Source organism: Carassius carassius, chromosome 17 (assembly GCF_963082965.1).
Source record: "Carassius carassius chromosome 17, fCarCar2.1, whole genome shotgun sequence".
Taxonomy (NCBI): Eukaryota; Metazoa; Chordata; class Actinopteri; order Cypriniformes; family Cyprinidae; genus Carassius; species Carassius carassius.
In genome coordinates this window covers 17,361,933-17,387,301 of record NC_081771.1, presented here as the reverse complement: position 1 = coordinate 17,387,301, position 25,369 = coordinate 17,361,933, and the positions used below count along the sequence as shown (strand labels likewise).

Genomic DNA, 25,369 nt, shown 5'->3' with positions numbered 1-25,369 from the left:
CCCTTACGTCACAGCAGTCTGACGACAGCAGCGTCATGCCAGAAGTGGGCGGAGCAAAAGTTATCTTCCTAGGCATAGCGCCTCGTAGTGTTTTGGATGGCAATGGCAATTGTATTTATATAGCACTATTTAGTACAACCAGAGTTGACCAATGTGCTTTACAACATAAAACCAAGAACAAGGAGAGTACATTTTTTATTTTTTATTTTAATCTATGTTGATGTCAAGTCAGCATTTTATTATATGGATTTAACCAGATGATAGATAGATGAGGTAGATAGACAAAATAAAGCTTGATGATCTGAATATAATATATTATATATATAAACAAAAGACACATTATCATACATAAGGAGCAAAAGATAAAAAAAAACTAAAATAAAACACAAATGTTAAAGCAAAGCAGGCACACATTTATTTATCAATTATCAAAATTGATAAAAGAAAACTAAAATAAATCAAAACTTGAGAAACATGCAATTTATTTTTAGGTCCCTTTTGTCCATGCACTCATCGAGAAAACTGTCTATATTATCCTTATACTGGATTTGAAAAACAAAAGGTTCTTTGGCCAGTTGCTGGTCATCAGCCATTTCGGCCTGTGAACGCTGAAGAAGAGCTTTCTTCTGGTCTTCGTCTTTCAGTTGGAGGAACCTCAGCTCTCTCACCAAACCTCTGAAGACACAGAGGTTTTTCTGCAGTGTGGAGGTCTTTTGTTAACCTTGGTTCCTCAATGAGGTGAACAAACAAGTGTTTGAGATTCCTTAATCCTGTGCATTCAATATCACATAATACTAAAAAAGTAATGAGCTTTAGTCAGGATGTTGCAAGCATTATCAAGTTTTGACTGTTTTTTTTTTTGTTTGTTTCCTCAAGTGCCCCTATTTAATATATAAAAAGCATACCCTGGTGCAGATTTCAGTCTCCTGCTCTTCCAGGACTTGCACACAGTGAGGACATGTTTCCTGTGAAAAATAAATCTGGACAGAAAAACGTAAGCGAGAAAAAGATACCTTTCAAGTGATTAAAATTTTGAGAGAATAAGGCACCACCATTTTAGTATTAGACAAAAATCAAACTGACAAATAAGGAAAAGCAAATATTAATATATCATCAAACTGAATTAAGTCCCAATTATCTTTTTAAACAGCAACTTACAGCTGTGAAATCAAAGGGCATCTCAAAGACCATGTACTGAAAAGACTATTTATACAGAGGTCAAAGAAATCCCTTTTATTCATCCATTCTAATGAAAATGAAGTTATATTTAAACCTAGATTGCCTACACTTCATCATTTCATTGTTGTTGTTGTTGTGTTTAGGGAATACACAGAGCATCACGAGTCATGTTTACATTAATCTACACCCCGCCTCCAGCAGTGCGGGGATATCGTTGTTCAGCCTTTTCAAACTTATTTTTGCCCCGAACCAGGCCAGGCATCAAGGGGGGGGGGCTTGGGGGGGCTTAGCCCTGCGCTGATCTCAAGCCCAAAATCGGTTGCCCACTGAAGCTAAGCAGGGCTGAGCCTGGTCAGTACCTGGATGGGAGACCTCCTGGGAAAACTAATGACTCTCTGTGGTCATTAAAATCCCAGGATGTCTTTCGAAATGAGTAGAGGCGTGACCTCGGCATCCTGGCTAAATTCGCCCATTGGCCTCTGACCATCATGGCCTCCTAACAATCCCCATATCCGCTGATTGGCTTCATCACTCTGTCTCCTCTCCACCAATAAGCTGGTGTGTGGTGGGCGTTCTGGCGCAATATGGCTGCCGTCGCATCATCCAGGTGGATGTTGCACACTGGTGGTGGATGAGGAGATACCCCCTGACAATGTAAAGCGCTTTAAGTGCCTATAAAGCTCTATATAAATGTAAGGAATTATTATTATTATTATTAGATAGATAGATAGATAGATAGATAGATAGATAGATAGATAGATAGATAGATAGATAGATAGATAGATAGATAGATAGATAGATAGATTTTTGTCCAGATTTAGCCAGTTTTCACAAAAAAAGTGCATCTGTAAAAGGCAAACTAAGGCTGTTCAGACCTTTCAGGAGAAACCACAAAGAAATTTTATAGCAAAGGGTTTATAGCTAAATGGGGTAAGTAAATGAAAATGCTTTTGTTATAGCTGAATTATTCCTTTTATATTGCAAATACAGGTGCTGGTCATATAATTAGAATATCATCAAAAAGTTGATTTATTTCATTAATTCCATTCAAAAAGTGAAACTTGTATATTATATTCATTCATTACACACAGACTGATATATTTCAAATGTTTATTTCTTTTAATTTTGATGATTATAACTGACAACTAAGAGGAAAAGGAAAATCCCAAATTCAGTATCTCAGAAAATTTGAATATAAATTAAGACCGATACAAAGAAAGGATTTTTAGAAATCTTGGCCAACAGAAAAGGATAAAAATGAAAAGTATGAGCATGTACAGCACTCAATACTTAGTTGGGGCTCCTTTTGCCTGAATTACTGCAGTAATGCGGCGTGGCATGGAGTCGATCAGTCTGTGGCACTGCTCTGGTGTTATGAGAGCCCAGGTTGCTCTGATAGTGGCCTTCAGCTCTTCTGCATTCTTGGGTCTGGCATATCGCATCTTCCTCTTCACAATAACCCATAGATTTTCTATGGGGTTAAGGTCAGGCGAGTTTGCTGGCCAATTAAGAACAGGGATACCATGGTCCTTAAACCAGGTACTGGAAGCTTTGGCACTGTGTGCTGGGGCCAAGTCCTGTTGGAAAATGAAATCTAAAACTTCCTGGTATACGGCTGTGTTGACCTTGGACCTCAGAAAACACAGTGGACCAACACCAGCAGATGACATGGCACCCCAAACCATCATGGCTGTGGATACTTTACACTGGACCTCAAGAAACATGGAATGTGTGCCTCTCCTCTCTTCCTCCAGACTCTGGGACCCTGATTTCCAAAGGAAATGCAAAATTTACTTTAATCAGAGCACATAACTTTGGAATACTCAGCAGCAGTCCAGTCCTTTTTGAAGTGAGACACTTCTGATGCTGTCTGTTGTTCAAGAGTGGCTCGACACAAGGAATCCGACAGCTGAAACCCATGTCTTGCACACGTCTGTGCGTAATGGTTCTTGAAGCACTGACTCCAGCTGCAGTCCACTCTTTGTGAATCTCTCCCACATTTTTGAATGGGTTTAGTTTCACAATCCTCTCCAGGGTGCGGTTATCCCTATTGCTTGTACACTTTTTTCTATCACATCTTTTCCTTCCCTTCCCCTCTCTATTAACCCTCTGGAGTCTAAGGGTATTTTTGGGGCCTGGAGAAGTTTTGTCATGGCCTGACATTTGTGCTTTTTTCAGTTTCTTATAAATATCTAAATGGTTAAAGTCTAATCTCACTGTAATCAGCACAAACTGGGCTATAATAATATGTGAGCAGCATGTATGTACATGATTGTGTTTTTGAGAAAAAAAATGTTATGCGTGGTTAGTGAAAAACAAAAAATGTTAAAACACTTGAATAAGGCAAAAAAACACATAAAGAACAATGGTTCCCGGGATTTATGAGAACTGGAGCTTGTAGCCTAGAATTTTTCTTTCTAAATGATGTGAAAATCATCTTGTTTACTCACTTACAGAAAACAATATATTGATTTAAATTTTCTAAGACACTTTTTGTTGGTAAAAGTCATATGCGAGTAGGCGTCAACTATCATGAATATCATTGTGATTTACACCTGAGAAGACAAAGGCCCGCATAATGCGCTGCATAATGAGCCTTTCAGTCATCTGTGCCACTGAGAGGGAAGAGTTACAAGAAAGAATGTGAAGACAACATAAATGTATATAATTTTAGGTTTGTAGTTTATTTAGAATATATTTAATTATGCCACAACATAATTTAATATCCACTTGGGGGAGCAGTTAAACAGTTTATTAGGAACAATCAAAGCTGACTTTCAAACTATTTTTTGCACCATTACTCAAGTCACACAATCCTTCAGAAATCCTTTTAACAATCTTAATTTCTACTCATAAAAAAACATGTATTGTTATTATTATTATTATTACCATTATTATTATTATTATTAATGTTGAAAAGAGCTGAGAATATTTTTCAGGTTTTTTAGGGGGGATAAATTAAAAGAACACCATTTTTTGTTACATTTGTTACAGTTACATTTATTTGTTACCTTTTATATTATTTACATCAAGCTTTTGAATGGTATAAGGCTTGTTCGACTTCATGGAGCTCTGCGCAAACCGATCGTCGGCTGACTTGAAGCAGTGCATGCCGGTTAGAAATTTTGTCCGACTTGTTACAGCGCTGACGCCACGTGACTGTGACGTGTGCCATCAAAGTACCGCGAGAGCGATTCGAGAGTAGCCGGAAAACTCAGCCAGCGCAGCTTCTGAATCGCGGCTGCACAGGTTCTGATGACGACACAACTGATCCACGATTGGCTGGATTCACTGATGACACCGATGACGTGCGTTTCAAGTTTATTGCGAGTCAACTTCAGTTTCAGAAATTCTCATATGGACTTTTAAAACAGTTCAATACGTTTTTATGTCGTCTTCATCTTATAAATCATACAACCCGAATTCCGGAAAAGTTGGGACGTTTTTTTAATTTTAATAAAATGAAAACTAAAGGAATTTCAAATCACATGAGCCAATATTTTATTCACAATAGAACATAGATAACGTAGCAAATGTTTAAACTGAGAAATTTTACACTTTTATCCACTTAATTAGCTCATTTAAAATTTAATGCCTGCTACAGGTCTCAAAAAAGTTGGCACGGGGGCAACAAATGGCTAAAAAAGCAAGCAGTTTTGAAAAGATTCAGCTGGGAGAACATCTAGTGATTAATTAAGTTAATTGATATCAGGTCTGTAACATGATTAGCTATAAAAGCTTTGTCTTAGAGAAGCAGAGTCTCTCAGAAGTAAAGATGGGCAGAGGCTCTCCAATCTGTGAAAGACTGCGTAAAAAAATTGTGGAAAACTTTAAAAACAATGTTCCTCAACGTCAAATTGCAAAGGCTTTGCAAATCTCATCATCTACAGTGCATAACATCATCAAAAGATTCAGAGAAACTGGAGAAATCTCTGTGCGTAAGGGACAAGGCCGGAGACCTTTATTGGATGCCCGTGGTCTTCGGGCTCTCAGACGACACTGCATCACTCATCGGCATGATTGTGTCAATGACATTACTAAATGGGCCCAGGAATACTTTCAGAAACCACTGTCGGTAAACACAATCCGCCGTGCCATCAGCAGATGCCAACTAAAGCTCTATCATGCAAAAAGGAAGCCATATGTGAACATGGTCCAGAAGCGCCGTCGTGTCCTGTGGGCCAAGGCTCATTTAAAATGGACTATTTCAAAGTGGAATAGTGTTTTATGGTCAGACGATTCTAAATTTGACATTCTTGTTGGAAATCACGGACTCCGTGTCCTCCGGGCTAAAGAGGAGGGAGACCTTCCAGCATGTTATCAGCGTTCAGTTCAAAAGCCAGCATCTCTGATGGTATGGGGGTGCATAAGTGCATACGGTATGGGCAGCTTGCATGTTTTGGAAGGCTCTGTGAATGCTGAAAGGTATATAAAGGTTTTAGAGCAACATATGCTTCCCTCCAAACAACGTCTATTTCAGGGAAGGCCTTGTTTATTTCAGCAGGACAATGCAAAACCAAATACTGCAGCTATAACAACAGCATGGCTTTGTCGTAGAAGAGTCCGGGTGCCAACCTGGCCTGCCTGCAGTCCAGATCTTTCACCTATAGAGAACATTTGGCTCATCATTAAACGAAAAATACGTCAAAGACGACCACGAACTCTTCAGCAGCTGGAAATCTATATAAGGCAAGAATGGGACCAAATTCCAACAGCAAAACTCCAGCAACTCATAGCCTCAGTGCCCAGACGTCTTCAAACTGTTTTGAAAAGAAAAGGAGATGCTACACCATGGTAAACATGCCCCGTCCCAACTATTTTGAGACCTGTAGCAGAAATCAAAATTCAAATGAGCTCATTTTGTGCATAAAATTGTAAACTTTCTCAGTTTAAACATTTGCTATGTTATCTATGTTCTATTATGAATAAAATATTGGCTCATGTGATTTGAAAGTCTTTTAGTTTTCATTTTATTAAAATTTAAAAAACGTCCCAACTTTTCCGGAATTCGGGTTGTATTTATTAAATATTGTTTTACTGTATTTACTTTGTTGTTAATATAAAGTTTGTGTATGTTTATTTTGCATGACTCTTTTTTATACAGACCTTTTACAGTATTCAGCAGCATAACCTATTCAAATTAGCATTTTTAATAACTAAAATGTTAATCTTAAAAACATACAATCTAATGTGGTCATAAATGTATGCTCCTATACAAATGATACATAATACATTATGTTCCTCCATTTGTTTGGTTTCTTCATATTCTCTAGTTTATTTTGCTGTGTTTATACTTCACCTGCATGTGGTTAGCAAACTGCTAACAACTTGCTGTAACTTCAACTTAACAACTTGACAACATTCTGTTCACTTTCAAATAGTTGGTCTAAATCACAATATAAATCCAACAGAATTGTGCTTTTCTGTGTATGAAAATCAGTGGTGTTATGTTTAAAATTTTAAAAAGAGCTCAGCAGGAGGGTACTGTAAATCTTGTTGCTGAAACCTTCTTAAAAAACACATACCCAACAGGGAATTTTTTATAGGTTACTTTTATCATTTTGTATTAGCAGAAACACCCATGTCATACTGCTAAAGTACAATATATATCCAATATGTTATCTTGTTTTGGAAGACACCCTTCCAAAACACCACTTATACACACATCTTAAACGCTATCAAGTAAGCAAACGCCACGTGATCTGCCATGACTGACGTAATTGCAGCAAACAGGGCCGGCTCTAGGTTATTTGGTGCCCAAGGCGAGAGAGCCCCAACACCCCCTCGGCCCCCCAAGCACCCCCCCCCCCCCCCCCCCCCCCCCCAGAAAAAGCACCTCCACAGTTATTCCATAGTTATTCATTTTTTATTTTAAATGTTCACACAACAACTCTTTAAAAGCAACAACCTGAAGGATACAGTAGAAAACAATAGAGAAGCATTAAGATCTCACCTCAAGGAAAAGCAGTTATAGTGTAACACAGCATGTTGTTCCTATTAGCTCATAGCCTACCAAAAAGTTCTTTTGGTAAATTGTAAATAAATAAATAATAAATTAATAAATAAATGGTAAATAATAATAATAATAATAATGCATTTTATTTACTGTTAAGGTGTAAAGAGTTGTTGGTCATCCTCGTCTTTATCTCCTCCGGGTAGGCTGTGAGCTTGATGATATAGTCTACATAAGTTACCTCTGCTTTGTGCCCGTTTTTCTTCCTCCTCCTTCCTTCGTTTTCGGAAAGCCGATCCCGATGGCTTTAGTGTTCTTTTCATCATAAAAGATTATATATGATCATTTATAGCCTACAACCGCCAAGGGGGTGGGGGGTGGGGGACTTTTACCCCATCATTTAAAGCGCTAAAACCAGCTGTCAGATGTTTTCGCGCAACTCCCGGTTGCTGAGCAACGCGCGTGAGTTTGACAGCTGCCTGTCAGAGTGACTCGTTTTTTAGGATTGTAAATCTAGTAAAAGAAATGGACAAATACAAGCATTGTGTGAACAGGGCACAGTAAAAGTGTACAGCGTGTGCACAGCTTTCATAATACGATACATACATTTAATTAACTTTTTTTTTTTTTTTTTTTCTGCAATTTTGCGCCCCGTCCAGCAAATGGCGCCCCAGGCGGCCGCCTGTGTCGCCTGTCGGCAAAGCCGGCCCTGGCAGCAAACTACGGGAGCCACAACGTGTCCGGCTTCATATCTCCGTTTGCAGCTCCTCCCCACCTGCACGCGGCTACTCTCGCCGATCGGTTGCATCCAGCCGCAGCCGATGTCGAACACACCTATAGTATTGTATATTGTTATTGAAACTTCATTATGTTTTACTTGATTATACATTTAGTCAGGAATTATAGTTTGGAAAAAGTCTAACTAGTAAAATGTTTACACATTATGTGAAAACTAGTACAAGTATATAAATAAATAAAAAGAGACTTACTCATGTTTATGATCTCTGCTGATTAAAGTGCTTCATTCTTTTTTTTTTCTGAGGAAATCCATTTTTCAAATCCTCAACCACATCACATCTTTTTGGGGTGAATTATGTCTTATTCCTCTCATCGCGAAGCAAACAGTAAAATAAAAGAACTTGAAGAACAGTCTCGCTGCTTTTTCTTCTGTTATGGGCGTATTCAAGCCGCGCGCTTCAGTTTGAATCTGAATAGCGCGTTCAGCGTGGGGGCGTGGTCACATTAGATAATGAAGGGAGACGTGAAAAACGGACATCGCGTTGTTTTCATAAGGATTACTTTATCACAGAATATCTGTTTTCAGCGGCACTTGTTTAGTTTAAAAGTAGACATGTCAAGCTTTCTATAGATATCTCTCTCATGTCTCTTCGTTGAGTATTCACGGAGTTACAGTTCATTTTAATGACGTGTTTGTAAATGAAAATCAGCGCATACAAAGGCTGCAGACAGCACACCTTTTTTGTTATCTTAATTTTATAAGTGCACAAAGTTTTGTTATTATTATGTCTGTATCCAAAAAAAGTAGACCCTTTACATGTTCGATTGATGTATTGCTCTTATCTGTACGATTAAAACTGAAAGTGTAATTTAAGTTCTTTTCGGGGTTATCAGGAGAAAATGACTCATAACGCGTATCCGTGTTAATCGACTCCAGAGGGTTTCAATGTGCTTGGACACAGAGCTCTGTGAACAGCTAGCCTCTTTACCAATGATCTTTTGTGTCTTGCCCTCCTTGTGCAAGGTGTCAATGGTCGTCTTTTGGACAACTGTGAATTCAGCAGTCTTCCTCATGATTGTGCAGCCTAGATGAGAGACCATTTAAAGGCTTTGCAGGTGTTTTGAGTTAATTAGCTGATTAGAGTGAGGCACCAGGTGTCTTCAATATCAAACCTTTTCACAATATTCTAATTTTCTGAGATACCGAATTAAGGATTTTCCTTAGTTGTCAGTTGTAAACATCAAAATTAAAAGAAATAAACATTTGAAATATATCAGTCTGTGTGTAATGAATAAATATAAAGCCTATGTTTAAGGAGGAGCACAAAGGTTGTGTTTTCTTTTTCTTCAAAGAGGGATATCACCAAAAATAACTGAACACCACTGAAAAAGGGTTCAAATGCTGGACTTTTTTTTATTGACGGCGAGTCATGCTGTCAGACTCTGCTCTTGTGACAGTGTTTTAGAGCATCAGCCAAGGCCTTCAACACCTTATCCACATTGGCCTTGCTGCTGTTACATCCCATCAGTCCCACACGCAATACCTGTAAAATAAATAAATAAATAAATATGAGAAACAAAACAGTTACTGAGCATTGTGTCATTTTAACACACTGTAAATGCATGGGAACATCTTGTTGTTCTGGCGTCTGTCAGTTAAAATTAATTGAAACTGATAGCTTCTCACCATGCCAGCAGACGGTCCAAGACCCCCAGAGATTTCAATGTTATAGGTCTTCATAATATACCCTGTGATTTCCCGCCAGTCATACCCTGGGGGAGCTACTATTGTGGTAACCGTTGGCAGTCTTGCTTTCTATAAAACACAAGACGTTTTCTGAAAATGTGATGTGAGTTATGACAATTCGATATATGTGAGATCTGTTGAGATGTTTAAGGCTTCTTCTGCCAACCTTATCCTGCACAAACAGTTTTAGGCCCATTTCTTCTAAGCCTTCATGGAAGTACTCTGCAACCTCTTTGTGCCGCTTCCATGAGTTCTCAAGACCCTATAAAAATAAAATATATGGTAAACATATGTTCTTTTTACAAAATTCACTTTCTCAGAGTATTCAGGGGCAGAATATGATCTCACAGTCTCTGCAAGGATGGCCAGACTCTCACGCAGACCATAGAAAAAAGACACAGGTCCAGTGTGGTGATAACTGCACAGTTAGAGAAACCTTAACATACAGTATATGCACAATATCCTATCATCGTTTGGTGATAAAGAATTACTTCAGAGGTCTGAGCATATTGATTTCTGTCTTCTTGGACTACTTTGTTTTCTAACTTCACATGAATGAGGGCTCCAGTTATATCAGCGCTTGTTAAATGTGATGAATGGTTCTTACGCGCGCACAGGCTTGTCATCACAGCCCCAGTAATTTGCCAACCAGCTCATATCCAAGAAGAAAGAGATTGGTTTTGTCCTCCTGTTAAATATTTTCTGGCTGTTTTGTCAAAAAAAGGGAATTTGTCACATTGAATTTAAAAAATAAATGAAATAAATCTGTCTTGAAGCTGTTTTGTCTCACCATGCTCTCTCACTGAAGGAGATTGGTGCAGTTCCTGGAGGTGCGTTCAAAACCTTCTGAGAGCCAGTATACATAATGTCAATGCCTAGTGATACAAGAAGTACATCTGAAATCATGGACCCCATGCAGGCATTGATTGTAGTGCCAGAGCATGTAATGTGGGTGATACCTTGCTCATCCATGCAGATAGGAGTACCCCCCAGTGCCGCTACTGAATCAACCAGAAATAAACAGTTGTACCTGAATGACAGAAGAAAAAAAACGGTTAACATTTTAGTATATGTTAGGTAAAAAATGTTAGCCTGAATAAAAGCATCTGCTAATTGCATACATTTAATTTTAATTTAGTATATGGACCAATTCACACTATTAACTAGTTGCTTATTAGCATGCTATTAACATATTGAATGTTTCTTAGTACTTATAAAGCACATATTCTGCTTGATCATATTCTGCATCCCTATAATCCTACCCAAATTTAACAACTACTGTACCTTGCCAACTATTAACAAGCAGCAAGAATTGGATCTTAAAATAAAATGTGGCCAAAAAACTACATAAATGTGTGATATTACGTAAAACATAAATATAAATGTATAAAATAACAAAAAAGCTTAACTTAAATGTAAATTATTTACAGCTTGTTAGTTGCAATGATATTTTAGTATCACATTCGTTTTTGCAAATATTGCTTATTTAATTTTTAGTTTTTTTATATTTATTTAGTTTTATCAGTTTTATTAGCTTTGTCTATATAGTTTTACATTATATTTGATTTTAAAGTTTTGGGGGGAGGGACATTTTCATTATTGACAGCATTTGGACAAAAATCTTATTCTATCCTCCATTTTGCCAGAACTTTACAATACTTTTATACCTGCCAGAGGTCAGTTCTTACCCTATCATATTTGTGACCACAAAGTTAGGAAAAATGAGTACAGTCAAACGATTAATCGCGATTATAAATATTTAATATATAAACTTTTCTTAAATGTATACACTCATGTGTTTGCGTGTATATATATATATATATATATATATATATATATATATATATATACACAAACACACACACAGTACACACTCATATATTATGTATTTTTTTGGATGCGGTTAATCATGATTCATCCTTTGACAGCACTAGTAAAAATGGACTAAAATATGCAAAATGCTGATTTTTATAGAGAGTCTTAATCTGAAGCAACTCTCTTCAAGATGTCTCACTTGTGGCAAAGGTCACCTATGCCGTCTATGGGGTGAACAACTCCTGTGGAGGACTCTCCATGTGTGAGAAAGAACACCACTGGCCTGTATTTGTCTAATGCCTATAAAAAGAGACAAACATGGATGATCATTTGAAGTAAATGCATAAATGGTTAATGAAACATAATTTGTACCTGCTCAATTTCCTCATTTGTAAAGTAACCACCAGCAGAGGTTACAACTCGGTTCACCTTGGCACCTGGTGAAGAGTGTTTGATATCTGAATTAATGATGATCTGGATCACCTTTATAAATCTTAGTTTCAGGCTTTCTAGTAAAAGCAAAATCTGTACCTATTCTCTCAGCTATCTCTGCAGCCCTCTCTCCCCATATGCCATTGACGGCTATGAGGACGCTCTCTCCAGGCTCCAGTGAGTTAAAGATGGCACACTCCATCGCTGCATGACCCGGGCCACTCACAGCCAGAGTCACTCGGTTTCGGGTCTGAAATGCATACTGAATGCCACTTTTGACCTGATTCATAATCTGAGAGCAAAACGGCCTGACAATTAATTCATTTCATTCATAGATAAGGATTATGACACGATTATTTATGTAGCAGGACTACAAATTATTTAAAATCTTTTATTAACAAGATACTATACTTCCTTTAAGCCAATATGATTCAACATGGTAAAGCGTCATAAAAATGGTGACCTATAAAGTCAGTAGTCCTTAGTATGCACCTAATAAATATAACACACTGTACTGTATTACCTCAATGGTTTCTGCATGTAGGTGGCCCAGCATGGGCTGTGCTCCAGCTGCTGTGATCCGTGCAGGCACATTGGATGGTCCTGGTCCAAGCAGAAGTCTCTGGGGGACGGTAAAAGGCTGTAACAGACATTCCGGTGGAAGAACGGACAGAGAGGACATAATGCTGCCGCAACACTGACAGACTGAGGCAATGGTTAACTCAAGTAAACAGTGGGAGAACCTTTAACCTGTTGGCCAATCATCTCACTTTGAGACCTGATATACTGAACAGTGCAGCTGAGCAGTGACAGCAGCTGTTTCATTAACAAACATATCATTTTCCTACTTTCTATTCAAACTTGTTCAACTAGTAAATACTATTTACACTGCCATCATATATACAGTCGTGGCCAAAAGAATTTTGAGAATTACATAAATATTGGAAATTGGAAAAGTTGCTGCTTAAGTTTTTATAATAGCAATTTGCATATACTCCAGAATGTTATGAAGAGTGATCATATAAATTGCATAGCCCTTCTTTGCCATGAAAATTAACTTAATCCCAAAAAAACCTTTCCACTGCATTTCATTGCTGTCATTAAAGGACCTGCTGAGATCATTTCAGTAATCGTCTTGTTAACTCAGGTGAGAATGTTGACGAGCACAAGGCTGGAGATCATTATGTCAGGCTGATTGGGTTAGAATGGAAGACTTGACATGTTAAAAGGAGGGTGATGCTTGAAATCATTGTTCTTCCATTGTTAACCATGGTGACCTGCAAAGAAACGCGTGCAGCCATCATTGGTTTGAATAAAAATGGCTTCACAGGCAAGGATATTGTGGCTACTAAGATTGCACCTTAATCAACAATTTATAGGATCATCAAGAACTTCAAGGAAAGAGGTTCAATTCTTGTAAAGAAGGCTACAGGGCGTCCAAAAAAGTCCAGCAAGCGCCAGGATCGTCTACTAAAGAGGATTCAGCTGCGGGATCGGAGTGCCACCAGTGCAGAGCTTGCTCAGGAATGGCAGTAGGCAGGTGTGAGCGCATCTGCACGCACAGTGAGGCCAAGACTTCTGGAAGATGGCCTGGTGTCAAGAAGGGCAGCAAAGAATCCACTTCTCTCCAAAAAAACATCAGAGACAGATTGATCTTCTGCAGAAAGTATAGTGAATGGACTGCTGAGGACTGGGGCAAAGTCATATTCTCCGATGAATCCCCTTTCCGATTGTTTGGGGCATCTGGAAAAAGGCTTGCCCGGAGAAGAAAAGGTGAGCGCTACCATCAGTTCTGTGTCATGCCAACAGTAAAGCATCCTGACACCATTCATGTGTGGGGTTGCTTCTCATCCAAGGGAGTGGGCTCACTCACAATTCTGCCCAAAAACACAGCCATGAATAAAGAATGGTACCAAAACACCCTCCAACAGCAACTTCTTCCAACAATCCAACAAAAGTTTGGTGAAGAACAATGCATTTTCCAGCACGATGGAGCACCTTGCCATAAGGCAAAAGTGATAACTAAGTGGCTCGGGGACCAGAATGTTGAAATTTTGGGTCCATGGCCTGGAAACTCCCCAGATCTTAATCCCATTGAGAACTTGTGGTCAATCCTCAAGAGGCGGGTGGACAAACAAAAATCCACTAATTCTGACAAACTCCAAGAAGTGATTATGAAAGAATGGGTTGCTATCAGTCAGGATTTGGCCCAGAAGTTGATTGAGAGCATGCCCAGTCGAATTGCAGAGGTCCTGAAAAAGAAGGGCCAACACTGCAAATACTGACTCTTTGCATAAATGCCATGTAATTGTTGATAAAAGCCTTTGAAACGTATGAAGTGCTTGTAATTATATTTCAGTACATCACAGAAACAACTGAAACAAAGATCTAAAAGCAGTTTAGCAGCAAACTTTTTGAAAACTAATATTTATGTAATTCTCAAAACTTTTTGCCACGACTGTACAATAAATGATCCAGTTTATTTCAAATGAAGACATTAGTGTGAGTAACACTTTGACATATTGTGACGAGTGGGGCAGGGCCGAGGGACATGGGAGCGAGGCCGGTGAAGTGATTGGAGATGAGCTACACCTGTTCGACCCACCGGTCTCGAGGCCCACGGAGGAGATGGAAGGATATAAAACTGGAGCGACGACAGTGAAGGACGAGAGAGGACCAGGCCTGGGCTTTTAGTTGTGTTTTGGTTTTTATTTGCGCGCACCAGTCGTCCGTGAGGGGCTGGTGCGCGGTTTTGTGTTTGTTTTGTAATTAAAGTTTCATTTTGATTGTCCGCCGGTTCCCGCCTCCTTCTTCCGGATGAATATGAAAGGTTTTATCATTACAGTGGTGCCGAAGCCCGGGAGAAGGAGGGACGCGCTGCTGAAGATCCCTCGCCGCTGTGGTGAATCCGCGGTGCCAACGAGCAGGCGAGGAGTGTGCCGCCATGGACGCTCGAGGCGGTGGGCTGGAGCGAGTTGCCGGGGACGGGCGAGCTCGCTACCGGCCGCCCACGATGTGGAGAGACGGCTGCCGTCCGTGAGGGAGCGGGGGAGTCGGCGCCGTTCGCCAGGTGGCCGGAGCCTGCTGCCATCCGCCGGAACGGGGAGGAGCAGGGAACGGGGGACTCCTTTCAGCTGCCCAAAACCGGAGGAGCCGTCGCCGTCCACCGGGCGGCGGAGGAGTGTCGTGCCGTCCGCCGAGGGCCGTCCAGTGCCACCGCCAGGCACCGCGGAGGAGATCACCCAGCTGGTTGAGGGCCGAGCAGCAGTGCGTCTGGGAACCGGAATTTTTTTTTTTTCTCTTCTCTCCCCTCTCTCATCTCTGTCGCTCCTCCTTCCATCTCCTTTTCTCTCGCCTCGCCTGTCCTACCCCCAGGTTCCCGCAGGTCCCCGTGAGCGGTCCCCCCCCGGAGGGAGGGGGGGGGGGGGAGTAGAGCGCAGTCTCGGGAGTACCCCCCGGCCTGCGAGGGGCGATGGGGGTATGTGACGAGTGGGGCGGGGCCGAGGGACATGGGAGCGAGGCCGGTGGAGTGATTGGAGATGAGCTACACCTGTTCGACCCACCGGTCTCGAGGCCCACGGAGGAGATGGAAGGATATAAAACTGGAGCGACGACAGTGAAGGACGAGAGAGGACCAGGCCTGGGCTTTTAGTTGTGTTTTGGTTTTTATTTGCGCGCACCAGTCGTCCGTGAGGGGCTGGTGCGCTGTTTTGTGTTTATTTTGTGATTATTAAAGTTTCATTTGATTGTCCGCCAGTTCCCTCCTCCTTTTTCCCGGTGATTATTAGAGTTTATATCATTACACATATCTACTCATAAAAACAAGTAAACCACAAATATTCAAAATTCTTTATTATTAATGTATTTTACACGTAAACCATTAAATTACTTCTGAGAATTGAAAGCAGCAAACTTTGAAACTCACAGTTTTGCTTTGAAGTTGGGTTAAACATTAATAACGTCTATTATTTACTGAAGAAACCTGCATTTAAAATAGAGCTTGGACATCAACAACATTATATGTCAACAGTATTCATTATTAATGAACAAATAATATGAAATGATTGAATGAAACAACTCATCACATTTATATTCACTGTGTAAACTCTTTATTTTGGGGGCATGTTTAACACTTATGTACACAAATTATATACCCATTTTAAACAGAATATCAGCTTAATAACATGTTCCAACAGCTCCACGACATATATTGCATACTTAAAGATGGTATTTTAAAGAATGTTTGGATTCATTGTATGGACAAAAATACAAGGGGAATCGAAGTCAATTAGAACTCTTCTATTCTCCAAAATAACTTATCTTCCACAGAAGAAAGAAAGTCATAAAGGTTTGGAATGATATCCAATTAAGATGGTGTATTAGGTTAATTCTGTTATAGTAGTAGTCACTGTTTGTTGTGTTACCCAATGCATTTTTTAATGTACCGGAATACTGCACAATCAATGAAATAAATTGTTCTCTAAAATGACATGCCACACAGCACCATTTATACCTTACATCATCCTTACAGTGATGGGTAATGTGAGATAATGTAATGTGCTTTATGTGCTTGGTTCACAAAGGGGACGGTGTTTTGTGCTGAATAAAGAGAGGCTTCCCAAGAGGCTGAGAACTGAAAGAGCCATGACTGTAAACCACCTTCCCTCGGACTATAGTGGCCTTCACCTTCCCTCGCAGAGCAAGACCAAGGTACGGTGTTAACTAAAAAGAAAGAAAAAGTGAAAAAGAAACCATTTCTTTTACATAAACAGTTCTACTGAGTAAAATTTTACTTACCTTGTTTTTGTGATGTATGCTGTCTTTGTTCACCTAGAAAATGAAATGGCACGTGTTCACTTGCAGGCTCCAAAAAGTTTTCAGTGTATTTATAGAGGAAAACCTTTTAGCAACAAGCATGCTCTATCTTTCTGTCAGTCGTTTAGAGCATCTCATCACAACACGCTTGAGTGAATCCCTGTCTTTCTCACCGTAAACTCTTTTTCTGGATCCCAAATGACTAAGTCTGCATCGTGACCTGGAATGAGACTCCCTTTTCGGTCATCAAGGCGACATAGTTGAGCAGGCTCTTTACACAAGAGTCTTACTGCGTCAAAAAATGAAAACTCTCTTTTAGAAGCTGAAGTCCAGAACAAAGATAAACCTGTTGGTAAACAGTGAGATGAATGACACTTTTAGTAACACCATATGAAATGTCTCAGGTCTTTGCTTACTCAAAACACAAGAACACTCTTGCATGTTGTCATTTAACTTGCGATACCATACATTTCTGCACAAATTCATTCAGCCATAAAATGTGAAATTTGATAATGGCCAATAATTCACAGTTTAAAAATACTGTTCAAGATGGAAAAGTAAGTGAAGATTTTTTTTAGGAAGCAATAACCTACACAAGTACTGTAATTACTGATGAAACCTGCACTATTCCTCACTATTCTTCAGCCTCAATCCAAAGGCCTATTTTCTTCTGCTGAACCCATTTTGTTGTTGATTTACGTCTGATCTTTGGGTCGTTGTCCTGTTGCATCACCCAACTTCTGTTGAGTAAATTGTTGGTGGGCCACTGTTTGCCTCATTAAGGACTTTGGCCTTTCATGAGCATATTAGTAGATTGAAAGCCTACCAAACTGCAGAGAAGAGATCCCTCCCCATGCCTGTGTGAAATCACCACTGTCTAAACACTTTAGGTCAGGTGTGCATGGTGAATGATCTGACACAACCATATCAATATCACCAGCTTTGAGTGCAGACCATAGGAGCTCCTAAAAAGAAACAGATTATAGTTTGACTATAACAGATTATGGTTAGAATGCACTGTAATTAAGGTTTGTGGAAGTTCATAGGACAATCAGAAGAGACTTGTTCACACACACACACACACACACACACACACACAAAGTGCCATTTTTATGTTGCAAAGCTATCTGACTGACTTTCTTCTGTGGAACACAAAAAGATAACTTTTGAATTTTTGAATTTGACAGGCCGCTTATTTGGAGATAAAGATGAAGCACCTTAATTTTTTTTATCATGCATCAGTTTTGAAAGCCTCATCAAAAATGTGAGTAAGCTTGAGTCATAACCAAAGCAACCTATATTCAGACAAGTTGGTTATGTTTGAAAACACAAATCACTTGCAATTAATAATGCAGACAGTCTGCATGAAAAGATCTGATTTGAGAAAAAAAAACGGATTTCCTTGCAGTCTGAACTGGTCAAAATTAATTCCCAATCAAGACTGATATGGTTCTAAGAAGTCGAATGAGACTAGAGGCAAAGAATTTCAGTGAATTAAAGTTTGTTCCTCTCACAAAGCTATATTGTATTGACTCCAGAAAACCTGAAATCTAGTGCATGAGTCACTTTTATGGTGGTGGTTTAACATCCTTTTTGATGCTTGAAAGCTCCAGTCCGAATCAGTTGTAATTGCATGGGGAAAATATGTATTCTTTAAAATGTAGTGTTCCACAGAAGAAAGTCATTAATTTTAAGGTCAACAATTACTTTAACAAGTTCCAGTGTAAATTTTACAGAAATATGATTAAGACTAACTTTTGTTGATCAGCTTTTTTTATCAACCTGAATCAGTTTCATTGTCTATAATGCTTATTGCTGATACCCGGTTGGCTGTGTCTCGTATCGGGGGGCAGCATTTAAACTGAGTTGCACGTGCTGGAATGTTCTCTGCACACAGGTTGAGGTAGTGATGGGTGGTCTCTACAGTCAGTGGAGCTCCGGCCTTTCTTGCTGCCCTGATGAGCTCCAGAGGCTGGGCTGATGACAGGTGCACAATGTGGCATCTTACTCTGATAACAAGAACAGAAAATGAGACTTCTCACCACCCATCTTGACTGGCTACCCATAGTGTGCAGAAGCAACTATTAGAAAATCAAAAGTTGAGGACTTCACTCTAAATGGTCTCATCATAACATACTGATATTGTAAGCAGATCTGAGTGACAGTACGAATGGCTTCAAGCTCCATAATGTCAGGCCTGGACCTCAGGAAGGTGGAATATTCATGTGGATCTGAGTAAGAGTAGTAAAGCGGGATTTTCCATTTGAAAAATTATACAGGTTCATGATTTCAAGTAGAATTGAAATTAAATTTACATTAAATGATCAGTCTCATACCCCCTTTCTCAGCAGCTGCATGCTCAACTTCTCGCTCTGCATGAAACTAAACCAAATAGGTTTCATTAATTTAAGTTCCATAATTATATTTCCATAATTACATCTAATAATTAATTATGTCTGACCAGACGCATTTTTCTCATTGACAGTTGTGCACGATTTTACCATTGGTACTGATTATAAGGCACTCATTATGGCAGAAATGTTTCATGAAATCAGATTGAAATGATTTGGGCAAGCAGAAAATGAGAAGGCTTACCAGCAGAACGCTTCCTGTGCCCTGGATCTGTTCCATAGCTGCATGCAGATCTGTGTCACTCACATGAGGAAACTCATCCACTCCACTATGAATCAGAAAGCACTTAAATCCAGCAACACCAGCCTGAACCATCGGCCTCAGCTCCAGCTGAGATGGACACACATGGCCAGGCAGACAAACAAAGAAAATATTGATATTTATTGTTATTTTGGCAACACATTTTTACATCAGTAGTTGGTGAAAAGTGATTTTGGTGGTAATTTTTAGGAGTGAATCTGTGAATCACTTACCGATTCTTCACAACTGATGCTGATTCATTCAAGCAGCAAACAAGTAAATAGCTGCTTCTACAGTAAATTAACTTGCTTCTTTTGAATAAGTATTTTGTAACTGTTAAAAAGTATGTTATACAGTATTGTGTATGTGTGCAGTGTGAATGAAGTATGGAGAATGCTTATTTGGAGACAGCTGATGTCTTTTGGAGTAAATCATTGAATCATTTACCCAACTGATTTATTCAAAAATTGATGGTTTCTTTCGAAATCGCATACACTATGAGTAGATACTTCTTTTGAATAAGTACGTACTTTGCAACCTTTAAAAAAAGGTGTGCAAAATTTTGTATGAATGTGTGTAGTGTGACCTAGTTTCTATGAAGTGCGTTATACAGTACTTCTCTTAATGCAAGTGATGTCTTTTGGAGTGAATCATGGTATCATTTACTCAACAGATTTATTCAAATATACGAAAAAATATAAAAGATTTACAAACAACTATTGTAATTCATACATTTATGCGAAAATACCTTTGTTGTGAAAACCTGATTTAACCTTTTGGTTAGTGATTACCTTTTGATGTAGATGCACTCCCAATATTGAGTGACAATACTTGAACATTAGAAGGTTAAACAACAGGCTGTAGCTGAAATGTGTTTTGTAGTTTGTGCAGTATGTACAGTATGTCAGTACCTTGTTTCCAGGGATAACTCCTCCCCAAAATACTGTGTCTACAAAACACTGTCCTGTTGCAGCACGCAGCTTCTCATGAAAGTTTCTAAGAGTTGTAGTTGGTGGGATGCTGTTTCTGTGTACCATGAATTAATCATTGAGTCAGTTTTATGTTATTTATCAATCATATTATTTCTAAACCATATCCAAGGGAGTGGGGGAGACTGGCAGCTTTAATTTTTTTTCATTAAGAACTCGTAGTCTTCTCCAGAACTGCCATCCGTTATAACTGAAAAGAATGTTAATTTGAAAGTCTATACTCACAGAGGCATGTCTACAATTGTGGTGACTCCTCCAGCAGCAGCTGCTTGTGTGGCAGTCCAATACCCTTCCCAGGAGGTACGGCCTGGTTCATTAACATGAACATGACAGTCCACTATACCTGGCATTATCAGACTGTTCCATGGCTGGACTGGCCATTGGGCATACCGGGCATTTGCCCGGTGGGCCGACGTGCTTTTTGGGCCGATATCTCATACTCATACTTTTTTTTTTTTTTAAACGGCCCATAAAATTTGTACATCGGCGGCCCATTCGTTTTGTTTTGTTTTGCTTAATTGGCGGCGCTGGGTTTGTGCTGGTGTAATGCATTGGTCAAAGTCAGTGTTAGTTTTTTTTTTCTGACAGACCAGCCCATGAAACACGTAGATCAGCGGCCCATTGGCTCTTTTCTTGATTGACACTGGGCTGGCCCAATCACAACTTTAAACGAGTGAGCGAGCGGCAGCAGTGTCAGTGTGTATCTGTAAAAAAGATGGAGAAGAAACGCAAGGAATGTGCAGATAAATAGCGTGAAAAAATAGAACCAGGCTCTTAAAGCAGACACTGTAAACTGTGTCAAAATATATGTTTTCTGACCTTCATCAGCTCCTGTGGCAGATGATGATAGTGAGGACGGAGGATCAGGAGAGAGATGAGAAAGTGTAGAGCCTGCGGTAAGCATAACTACTTTCAAAACACTTAGGCCATGTCATGAGTGTAGATTATTTCCACATCTGCATAGTTGACGATTACCGCAGTTCACTAGAAATTTAATAAGAGGCGTTTGTAAACCATGTTTTCCGCCAAAATAAAAGCTTGATGCAGTTTGCGTCAAAATAAAAGATCATGTGCTTATCTCTTTCAAGTATAGAAATTGATACAACTAATTAAGAAAGTTACCTTTATTTTTTTGTGCATTTGTTTTACAAAATATGGCTATTACTGTCATTGGATTAATATTATAACTATTATTATGTATAGGTGTAATGTAAATAGACACTGTAACTAAAAGAGGTTTGAATTTTTCTTTGTTTAATTTGCACACTGAATATGGGTTGGAGCATTTAATTTTGAACTCTCAAAGTGCACCAGATTAATGAATTTAACATTAAAATGCACAAAATTTTCTCACGGGGGGGGGGCATGCCCCCAAACCCCCCTAGAAGGACCGAGGACACACCACCATAGTTTTAACAAAACTCCTGTAAGAAACACTGGTATTGCTATGCCAGAGCCGCTTATAGCTTGTTTTAGGATTCACCACTGTGGAGTATAGTTCAACTGTATTAATAAATATACAATTTTGACTTATTTCATCTGTTAACTCTCACTCGTTCCTATACTCACTCATTACATGGCATTAGTGGTTTTAATGAATAGGAGTTGGTATGCATATAATTAAGGGCATGCAAAGATGGGTGGTGTTTATGATCATATAGTGGGCCGGTCTGGGCAAAAATGCCCGGGCCGATTTTTTGTCCCAGTCCAGCCCTGGACTGTTCCCAACATCCACTACCTGTTTAAAAAAATGCTGTATAGTAAGTGAAGGAATGAAAAATGTTTGAGGTTAAATTAGATGAAGGATGCAAATAGGGAAATATGTTAGAATTAAATTTCAAATTCAAATTTCAAATCTATTGACCAATAAATATTGTAATTAATGCATTTAAAACAGTGAAAATTTTCCAAAACCTAAAACAGACTATGAAAAATACTTGTTTTGTTAGGGATGTAATTATTTTTGAATAAAGCATCCAGGAGATTTTAATTCTAAAATAAGAGCTGCTCGTTCTTAAGTGACTTGGCTGGTTGCCAGGTTACTAATAATAATATGTCAAGGGTAACACTTTAGTATATGGACCAATTTTTTATTAGCATGCCTATTAATAACCTATTGGCTGTTTATTAGTACTTATAAAGCACATATTCTGCATGACCATATTCTACATCTTTAATTTTTTTCAATAACTAAACTTAACAACTACCTTACTTACTATTAATAAACAGCAAATTAGAAGTTTGAGGCTAAATTCATACCTAATGGTTTTTTTAGTAGTGAGAAATTAACCTTAAAATAAAGTTTGACTGTGCTAGGCAACAATAACTGAACACACATTTATATTTATAGATATTTGTAAACTTTATACAGGCTGTTGTAATGGAAACTGCAAAAAAAAAAAAAAAAACCTTAGTTAAATAACATTTTAATTTTATTTAAGATAAATTTAAATAATTATGAAACAAAAACCATTAAACAGCAAAAAATAAAATAATTAATAATTAATTAATATCTACCTTTATAATTTACTCTTTCTTTAATGCCAGTGTCATTTTATTGAATTCACTTTTTTACACTATTTATTAGATTAGCTAGTTTAATCAGTGTATTTTAGTTAAAAAAAAAAAAGAATTCCATAAACTATTCTAAATTAAGGTTTTGAAGAAGGTGTTTGAAATCAGCTTGCCAAACTACTGACACATCTATGAGTCCCTATCAAATATACTGTAGACATATTTTATAAATGTTCTATAAAAATGTGAAATTGTCCCAATATAAAATGTTAATATTTTGCTGATTGAAATTGACCACATTTTCTACAATCATTTCAGTCCATGCAGCAGTGGTTATGGGTTAAACCTGAGGACTGTCGTGCTTGTGGTCTGCAGCAGATGGCGTATGTCTCACTCTCACAGTCAAGCTCACCTTTCCAGCTGTGTGCGCTGAAGCTTCTGAATCAGGCAGAATGCTGTGAATCTGTCCTTCCTTTATTATGATAACTGCAGGTCGAATTTCGTCTCCACACAAAACCCTCTGGCTCCGCACAGCACTGACAGTTGATCCTGGCTCCATGTCTGCAATCTATCTTATGAAGCCTATATGAGCTTCTGTCTTTCACTGTCCTGGCAGCAAAAGCTTTCACTTTTAAGGTCAATGTACCTCCCTCATCGATCTTTACGTGAGTGTCAACACTAGATAGATAAATGTTCTTTGACCTGTAACATTTAGATTGTTAATTGTTAATAAAAAGTAAATTATTTTTAGATGAGTGTTAAATAACATGCATGACTTTATCTGCTTGTCAAGTCGTGATGAAAGTAGTACTGTTTCTGGGTCCAAGCTTCAAATTGTTTTTTCTTGAGAAAATACCACCCCAACAGCCTTCATGAGCACTATTTATTCATATTACACATTTAAGCTAAACTTTTAAAAACATACAGAGTACACTAGCCTCACTGCCTCCTAGGCACAAATATTTTACTGATTTCTATTACGCCTATAGGTTGCATTATCTTGTATCATCATTTGTAGTCTTAAAGCTTGGCTCTTTAAGATGGTTTCAATCATCAGGCCCACACCAGCACCCCTTTAGCTGGATAAATTATTCAAAGCATTGCTCTGCTGAGCTGAGACAGAGGAGCAGGAAGGGTTGGGAAGGAAAAAGAGACAGAAAGAGAGAAAAGCAGCCACAAGGGACTGCTCAGACTGGCATTGTGTCTAAATGAATGCTGTGGTTGCTCGGCGCTTGCTGTTCCTTCCTGCCTGGGACATATCCTATAGCAAATAAAAAGAAATGTCCCATTTCCATTCAAAATCAAAAGAAAAAAGAAAGAAATGGTTGTATAAAAAATAAACGAATGTGGGAAAAAAAAACATTCAGTCTTAGCACTTTGCCTCAATGAGGAAAAACAAACTCCAAGTAAAAAAAATCATGCAGATGTTTTTCCACTTTTAATGATGAAACCAATTAAATTAATATAACAAACAAATGGAAACTGTATATATAAACATTTTATATATAATATATATTTTTTATGGATACTTTGTTATTGGGTCAAGAATGGGCACAGTTTGATAGAGGCACTGGTGTAAGTGGTCAGACATCTGAGGAAGGGGCATGTTAACAAAACTGCATGAAAAAGAGGTGTTAGGAGGAGTAAGACAAGCAAAGGATGATAGAATGAAGGAGGAGAGAAAAAGACAATACAAAATGAAGTCCCAGATGAAGTCAGTGACCAGCTCATTAACTGGACATTAGAAACTGTATTGTTTCGTATCCGATTTGGATGAAACCCAAGTGCCATGCTATGTTCTGGATGTGTCATGGATGGTCTGTTTCCCTTCCCTCTTTTGTATATGGACTGAACAAACAATTGCTTTGAACAGCTCACAAACACTGTATCATCATTACCAACGTGATCTCATGAGAATACGTGTGTATTTTTACGTTAAATGTGGTTCTACCACACGTACATTTACTTACGTTTTCATGCACATAAAAACGTACAATTTAGACGTATTTATAGCAGTAAAACGTACAAATACTTACGTTTTAGCAGCTAAAAAAACGTAAATAATCGAACGTAAAGTGTGAATTTATATGAATTCCCATGTATTAATATTAAAATACGTGATCTCATGAGAATACGTGTGTATTTTTACGTTAAATGTGGTTCTACCACACGTACATTTACTTACGTTTTCATGCACATAAAAACGTACAACTTAGACGTATTTATAGCAGTAAAACGTACAAATACTTACGTTTTAGCAGCTAAAAAAACGTAAATAATCGAACGTAGTGTGAATTTATATGAATTCCCATGTATTAATATTAAAATCGTGGCTTTAATTATTTAAATCTGTTGTATTTAATTGTCATATCAATAAATGTTTTTACTGAATTTATTGAAAGCAGTTTACTCATCTACTTAATAGGAAATAACATTTCTGTGCATGCTGCAAACCATAGATACACAAAAGCACAGCATAAAATTACAAATCACATCCATTTTATTTGTTTGCTGTACTCCATATCTTTAGAATCC

General features: G+C 38.5%; 2 protein-coding genes across 2 annotated transcripts; both read right to left on the bottom strand.

Annotated features, from left to right (window-relative positions):
* Window positions 1-9,264: 9,264 nt before the first annotated feature.
* Window positions 9,265-12,588, bottom strand: agxta (alanine--glyoxylate and serine--pyruvate aminotransferase a). The gene is made up of 11 exons (XM_059570202.1): window positions 12,388-12,588; window positions 11,964-12,156; window positions 11,805-11,869; window positions 11,632-11,732; window positions 10,577-10,647; window positions 10,408-10,492; window positions 10,225-10,323; window positions 9,966-10,035; window positions 9,784-9,879; window positions 9,558-9,686; window positions 9,265-9,414 (listed from the first exon to the last, which is right to left on the bottom strand). Exons 1-11 carry the CDS (start codon window positions 12,544-12,546, stop codon window positions 9,307-9,309), a joined length of 1,176 nt encoding a protein of 391 aa, XP_059426185.1. The 5' UTR covers window positions 12,547-12,588; the 3' UTR covers window positions 9,265-9,306.
* A 3,482-nt stretch (window positions 12,589-16,070) lies between these two features.
* zgc:103559 (Allantoinase, mitochondrial) lies at window positions 16,071-23,489 on the bottom strand. Its single transcript, XM_059571178.1, has 11 exons — window positions 23,243-23,489; window positions 20,546-20,693; window positions 20,243-20,357; window positions 19,275-19,421; window positions 19,016-19,061; window positions 18,817-18,910; window positions 18,502-18,688; window positions 17,506-17,644; window positions 16,853-17,025; window positions 16,662-16,694; window positions 16,071-16,586 (listed from the first exon to the last, which is right to left on the bottom strand). Exons 1-11 carry the CDS (start codon window positions 23,391-23,393, stop codon window positions 16,440-16,442), a joined length of 1,380 nt encoding a protein of 459 aa, XP_059427161.1. The 5' UTR covers window positions 23,394-23,489; the 3' UTR covers window positions 16,071-16,439.
* Between the last annotated feature and the right edge of the window lie 1,880 nt (window positions 23,490-25,369).

What these genes read in the sequence shown, in the direction of transcription:
- agxta (XM_059570202.1), bottom strand. Translation starts at nt 12,546, where the DNA reads ATGTCCTCTCTGTCCGTTCTTCCACCGGAATGTCTGTTACAGCCTTTT. An exon ending in CAAATGAGGAAATTGAGCAG is followed by an intron (nt 11,733 to 11,804) that starts GTACAAATTATG and finishes CTCTTTTTATAG; the next exon opens with GCATTAGACAAATACAGGCC. An exon ending in AACTGTTTGTGCAGGATAAG is followed by an intron (nt 9,687 to 9,783) that starts GTTGGCAGAAGA and finishes TGTGTTTTATAG; the next exon opens with AAAGCAAGACTGCCAACGGT.
- zgc:103559 (XM_059571178.1), bottom strand. Translation starts at nt 23,393, where the DNA reads ATGGAGCCAGGATCAACTGTCAGTGCTGTGCGGAGCCAGAGGGTTTTG. An exon ending in TGCAGCTGCTGAGAAAGGGG is followed by an intron (nt 18,911 to 19,015) that starts GTATGAGACTGA and finishes ACTCTTACTCAG; the next exon opens with ATCCACATGAATATTCCACC. An exon ending in ATCCAGAAAAAGAGTTTACG is followed by an intron (nt 16,695 to 16,852) that starts GTGAGAAAGACA and finishes TTCATTTTCTAG; the next exon opens with GTGAACAAAGACAGCATACA.